This window comes from Plasmodium fragile (assembly GCF_000956335.1).
Source record: "Plasmodium fragile strain nilgiri unplaced genomic scaffold supercont1.13, whole genome shotgun sequence".
Classification (NCBI taxonomy): domain Eukaryota; phylum Apicomplexa; class Aconoidasida; order Haemosporida; family Plasmodiidae; genus Plasmodium; species Plasmodium fragile.
Window position 1 is genome coordinate 208,416 of NW_012192593.1, and position 6,542 is coordinate 214,957.

A 6,542-nucleotide genomic window follows, 5' to 3' on the forward strand; every position below is an offset into this window, starting at 1 on the left:
CTTTAAATGCTCCCAAGCGGGAGGGGACTTATCATCTCATGTGCGTTCACACAGCCCTTCGCCTTGTCGCAGATGAGTACACGCTGGTCATGCGACGTATCTCCTGATTGATCAATTCGTCGCTCTGTTGTGACAAAAAAAAAAAAAAAATATATCATGTGTGTGCAGCAAGTACAGTTTTGCTCCTCACTCGCGACACTGAAAATTCACATTTATGCGTGTATGCAAGTGTACGCAAGTGTATGGCCTAGGCAGGTACAGAAGAAAGCATTCGAACGGGGAGGAAGGCCCGATGCACATTTGCACAGTATGCGGGCGCACCACATGAGGGCGGCAACGATGTTAGGATAAACGGCCATATGGCCAACCAATGCCGCTTCTTCTCTGGCTCGCACAAACATGGGAAATTCAACTGAAGGTGAAATTTCCGTGCGTCTCAATCTGCTGTCACCTGGGGTCACATTTAAAAACTCCTCTCCCCCTGGTTATTAAAAAACGAGCGCTTCTTCCCTCATCCGTTGAGACCATTTCACTTATATGTGTGTTCCGTGTGTAACATTTTGGAGAATGGTTCATGTGAAGACGAATTCGACAAGGAAAAAAAAAAGTAATAAAAATAAATAAAAATAACGAAAAAAAAGGGGAAAAATAGTAATACAGCAAGGCATGATAAAGGAAGAGACCTCTCCCCTCCACTCTAACGACTCGCGATCAACGCAATAAGTTTAAAAAAATGCTCACAAAAAAAAAAAAAAAAAAAAAAAAAAAAAAACCGCATTTTCACCCTACACATTATACACAATAATTTTGCCACGCGTGCCTGGCAATACGGCCATACGGTTTAGCAAGTACAGTTTTGCTCCTCACTCGCGACACTGAAAATTCACATTTATGCGTGTATGCAAGTGTACGCAAGTGTATGGCCTAGGCAGGTACAGAAGAAAGCATTCGAACGGGGAGGAAGGCCCGATGCACATTTGCACAGTATGCGGGCGCACCACATGAGGGCGGCAACGATGTTAGGATAAACGGCCATATGGCCAACCAATGCCGCTTCTTCTCTGGCTCGCACAAACATGGGAAATTCAACTGAAGGTGAAATTTCCGTGCGTCTCAATCTGCTGTCACCTGGGGTCACATTTAAAAACTCCTCTCCCCCTGGTTATTAAAAAACGAGCGCTTCTTCCCTCATCCGTTGAGACCATTTCACTTATATGTGTGTTCCGTGTGTAACATTTTGGAGAATGGTTCATGTGAAGACGAATTCGACAAGGAAAAAAAAAAGTAATAAAAATAAATAAAAATAACGAAAAAAAAGGGGAAAAATAGTAATACAGCAAGGCATGATAAAGGAAGAGACCTCTCCCCTCCACTCTAACGACTCGCGATCAACGCAATAAGTTTAAAAAAATGCTCACAAAAAAAAAAAAAAAAAAAAAAAAAAAACTCCGCATTTTCACCCTACACATTATACACAATAATTTTGCCACGCGTGCCTGGCAATACGGCCATAAGCCTTACCAGTAAATGGGCCATATGCTGGGGAAAATTGAACCTCCCCCCATCCGAACCCGCCCCACTAAATAAAAAAAAAAAAAAAAAAACTCGACTTAAATTCGTGCACCACGAGAAGTTCTCGCCGACCCAAAAAAAATGAAACAGCAAAAAATATGGGCAATCCTTTTAACCCAAGATAGATTTACAAAAAAAAGAATTTTCACTCAAATTGTTCTGTTATGTTGAAGGCGAATCTGTATAGCCCTTCCCTCTGCTTCTTTACAGTCATGTCGCTTTGCCCATGAGGTATCACCAAACCGGGGGCGCAACAGCAAATTTAGAGCACTTGTTGACAGTTAAAAAGGAAAAAAAAAAAAAAAAATGCCCCTATTTTAGTTTTACAAAACGGGGAAAGCAATTATAGGTGCTCCTTTACCGCGGCTCGTGGGCAATTATCCTAATTGTAGTTAGCCCTGCGGGTGTAGAATCTGTTGTCCTCATATGGTTGCTTGCGGACATCGTGCTCGTGTAGCCATGTGAATGGGTGAGCTTCATGTAGCAGCCCACGCACGCGCCACTGCGACTCAGTTTTGCGAAAACGGGTAAAGTGCGCTGCGCGGGGACAGTTTCACCCATCGCCAATGAGCCTAATTGTGAACCACGTGGGGAAAAGATGGCTACCATCATGACCATGGAATTTCCCTCGTCCGACGAGGAGGACGATAACTACGACGTCGAGGCGGAGCTGCAGAAGGAGCTGGAGGACGGAGAGCTGTCCGATGAAGTAAAGGAGGAGCTGCAGGAGGATGGCAAGGACCTAGTGAGCAGTCTAGGGAAGGCGAAGAGAAACAAAAGGAAAAATGAAAAAAATCCAAAGTTGATTAAAAGCATTATAAAAAATTCAATCATAAAGGAAAAAATTGAAAAAACTTACCACGACATTAATAGGGAGTATGAACAGCTGTACAAACACGAAAAGTCAGTTAGCGATGAAGACTTCCTCTTGCAATTCCACAAGAAGTATCCTCAGGAGGAGAAAAACTACAACACCAAGCAGAAGTTGCACGACCATTTGAACAAGTATTCGCCGGCATTTGGTGGAAATGAAACATCCCCCGAGATGGACATAAAGGCATTCAAAGAGAAGTGCCGCAACAAAGAGTACAATAGCGACATCTCAAGTGTGGTGAAAAATGCCCTGGAAAATTTTTACGAAAATAATTCTGTACAGGTAGAAAAAAAATATATGTACGCAGGAAAAGTATACACGGTCCAAAAAAAAATCGACAAAACTTCCTCCTCTTATAAACGCTACCTCAAAATGAAGGACAAAATGAACATAGGAGGAAATTTTGCAAATATTGATCAGCTTATTCAGAACATACAAGAAAATAAACAGATCAACACAGTCGATAAGTCCACTGAAGATTGGGTCTATTATAAAATGGCCAATGCCATTGATGAGGAAAAGTTAAAGGCAGGGCAAAATTATTTGGAAAATAAAATTTTCAGCGAAAATGTGGAACGGAAGGTGTACGAGAATAATATTAAGAAGCGGGCCCCTTGAGTTGGGCGCCCCTCAGGGGTACATCCGTTTGTCTACGTACATGTGTGCGTTTTTTTTTTTGTCCTCCTTTTTGTGCGCCTTTTTGTGCACATTTGCATACATATATGTTTGTGTATTTTTTTTCTTTTTTTTTTGTGAGGGGGGGACGAAAATCTCCCCGTGGATTCCCCCCAAACTGCGTTCCGCCGCGTCTTCCCCGTTTTTGTTGTTGCTTAGCTGAACGGAGAATGAGTTCATCGGAGAAGCAGTTGCCAAGGGTAACTGCGCGCACCGTTGGAAAAAGGGTACACAAGCAAAGGGGAAAATATAAAAAAAAAAAAAAAAACCCATAAACAGTAAGGGGAATCCCAACATTGGAATGCCCCTACATTGATGTACTCTTCAACTGACGCAAGTTGGTGGATCCCACTTAAACTTAAAAAAAAAAAAATAAATAAGAATAAATAAAAATAAAAATAATATAAAATAAAAATGTAGAAAAGGTGCAAGTGTTAATTATGGTTAACTACACCAGGATAAGGTGCAGGGGGACAAGACGGCACGTGCAACACGGGGACACATAAAAAAGGTGCGCGCTGCAGTTGTTAATAAAGAGATGTTCCTACGGACTGATATACAGCTCCCCCAAATGGCCGCATAATTCGTCGCAAAACTAGCTGAGGCCTCCTCCCCTGCAGAGCGTGTCCCATCCCTCGCACAGCAGACGGTGGTAAATGTTCAAGCCGCGCCACGGGGAAGGCATGTGTGTGTGCGTGTGTACTACGCCTATAAACAAGCATCGGCGCGCCAGTCGACAAACAAACCAGGAACAGAAACAAGGGCGAAGCGAAGCGGCGCATCACAATTCCGTTGCCGCGCCTCGTGTCACCCCCTCCGCTGGTGGACGCTATGCCCCTTGTGCACCTTCTTAATCTCCTGATGCTGGTACGAGATACGCTCCGGGTTCGCGCAAGTCCTCTCATCGTGCCTGCGGTACACCTTCCTACTGCGCTTGCCCCGCTTCCGCATGAACGGCCGTATTGGCAGCGTCAGCACAAAGACGGTACATCGATAAGCCACCGACAAGAACACGTAACTCCACATGAACATATACATACTCACCCTCTTCAATAGCTTAATCAAAAGGAACAATAAATAAAAAAATAAGTACAAGTGAATGATATTCACCGCTGTGAAGAAAATGAGCAAAATAAGCTGATCTTCCAACCGAGGGGAAATAATACCTTGCAGTTCTGGGTTTATAGAATTTAACTTCACCACTAGGACTTGAGAATTGTTATGTAACTTGTGCAAGAACAGATCCCAATTGATGTTCATGTATTTATTCCTCATCGATTGTGTCATCTGGGGGTAGATGTTCCGACTCACAGGGTGCACCACTTTTTGCAGGAACAATCGCCTTGCCGTAAAGACAAAATTTCCAGCTTTCCTTTTAATCAACTGTACATACTGACTCAGAGATGAATCTTCGTAAAGGTTTAAAAGTCGAGTCACCCAATCACATTCTCCAATGAAGGTTTTGTACTGATGAAGCTTTTGCATTGTACGCCTTCCACAAAGCTTGAGGTGTGTCATCATGGCATCCTTATGGAGGGCTAATTGGGAGAGGAACCCTAATAAGTTAGTCTGTTCGAACATTATTATATAAAATGTTTTGTATATTTTTAATACCTTTATGAAATAACTTCGCACCATAGGGAATGAAATTAGGTAGTTGCTGTCTTTGTCCTCGTTGTGACTTTTACTATCATCTGCGTGATTCTTCATCTTCAACTCCAGCTCCATCTCCTCCAGAGCCTTTTCTAACCTTAGTACCTTCTTCCTCAACTCTGCTGTTTCGTTTTCCTTCCTACTTACCCTTTCCTCGTGCTGTTTGCCCATATACTTTATTTTAGCATAACACTTGTCTTCGTTTTCCCTGCACACGTACAGGTGCTTTTCTCGATCACTCAGCTCTGCTTTGCACTGAGTGAGGTCTACCCCGCTACTATAGGTACACTCCTGCAGGTTGTTCTGTGCAGTTTTTGCTGCCATCAGGGATTCCTTTTTTTCCTTTTCGCATTCGTGAGCGAGGTCTTTAGCCTTTTGCACATCCTCCTTGGCTTTCTTCAGTTCCTCCTCGGCTTCGCTCTTGCCCCCGTCCTGCACCCCCTTCTCTTCATTAACCAATCTGTGCATTTTTTTGGTCTCTGGCTGACTTGCGTCTCCCCCCACATTGGTGCTCTTCTCACTGAAGGTCTTCCCATTGTTGGGCACTCCCATGCTTTCCCCCTCCGGTGTTTTTTCCACCGGTCCAACTGTCCCCACATCATCATCTCCCCCCGATCGGCACGCAACCAAGTGAAGGGCACACACTACGAGGAGGAAAAAAACAGCCCCGCATAATTTCATCTTAACTGTAGGTTGCTGCCTGCCCGTTGTCCTTCCTACGTTACAGCCAGAGCGCAGATTTGGCGTAAGCCGTTCGTTTGCTTTTTTATTTTAGGGCGCAGTGAGGCGGTTTCACCGTTCGTCGCGCTCGAGTGCTTCGCGCGGTTTGCCTTTTCGCAGTTCTGTAGATTTGCAGTTTTGCTGCTTCGCTATTTTTCGGCTTTGCAATTTTGCGAACTCTTCCCTTTTTTTTCATTTATTCCATTTATTCCTTTTATTGCTGTGTTCCATATTTCCCCCTTTTTTTGCGCCGCAAGGCCTGCTCGATTTTTTCTTCCATCCCACATAAGGCCAAACCAAAGTACTTGACCACTTAGACACCGAGCATATGCACATGTGCATGCGCACGCCTCCGGATACATGTAGGGACGTATATGTACGCACATATAGGCCTACGTATATATGTGTGCTTTTTTTTTTTTTTTTTATTTTCCCTCCTCCATGCGTAGGTGTGCTTATGCATGTGCCTACAAAAAAGTAAAAGCGAAAATTAATTCCAATCATAAAAAGTAAATAATTCTTATAGGAAATAATAATACGCGTTTCAGTCACATGCTGGAATGACCCTCCCCCCCCTGCAATGCATAAAGTCAATTGCACAAAAGTGGTACAGGCGTTTGCAAATAAGTGCATATGACTTGTGCAGGCAAAATGGAAACCACTGAGCGCGCGTATAGACTTGGTGACACAGCTGTAGGCACATACAAAAGGGAATGGAGGGTCACACTGCACATGTTCACCAAGCACATTTGAGATGAATGTGTGTTTTCCTCGGAGGGACAACTTGCTTAGTCAGATATATTAGGACCTTTCCCATTTTCACCACAGTTGGTATTTATTGTGTTTGGTTATTTTTCTGCCAACAGGGACTTTTTTTTTTTTTTTTTTTTTTTTTTCACAGTCGTGTACTTTTGGTTTTTTTTTTTTTTTTTTTTTTTTTTTCCATCACACACGGATTGCTTAACCTTTTGTCCAACACCTCCGTGGAAGGGTATGAATATGGAGTCCCCAAATAGGCTTTAAAAATGAGACGTATTTCGTGAGGGTG

The 6,542-nt window shown here is 43.3% G+C and overlaps 2 protein-coding genes across 2 annotated transcripts; one reads left to right on the plus strand and one right to left on the minus strand.

The window, feature by feature from the left end:
• Positions 1–2,170: 2,170 nt before the first annotated feature.
• Positions 2,171–3,064, plus strand: AK88_01512 (uncharacterized protein; the record flags this gene model as incomplete). The annotated part of the gene is made up of 1 exon (XM_012479147.1): positions 2,171–3,064. The coding sequence occupies one exon, from the start codon at positions 2,171–2,173 to the stop codon at positions 3,062–3,064; it is 894 nt and encodes a 297-aa protein (XP_012334570.1).
• An 864-nt stretch (positions 3,065–3,928) lies between these two features.
• Positions 3,929–5,326, minus strand: AK88_01513 (uncharacterized protein; the record flags this gene model as incomplete). Its single annotated transcript, XM_012479148.1, has 1 exon — positions 3,929–5,326. One exon carries the CDS (start codon positions 5,324–5,326, stop codon positions 3,929–3,931), a length of 1,398 nt encoding a protein of 465 aa, XP_012334571.1.
• Between the last annotated feature and the right edge of the window lie 1,216 nt (positions 5,327–6,542).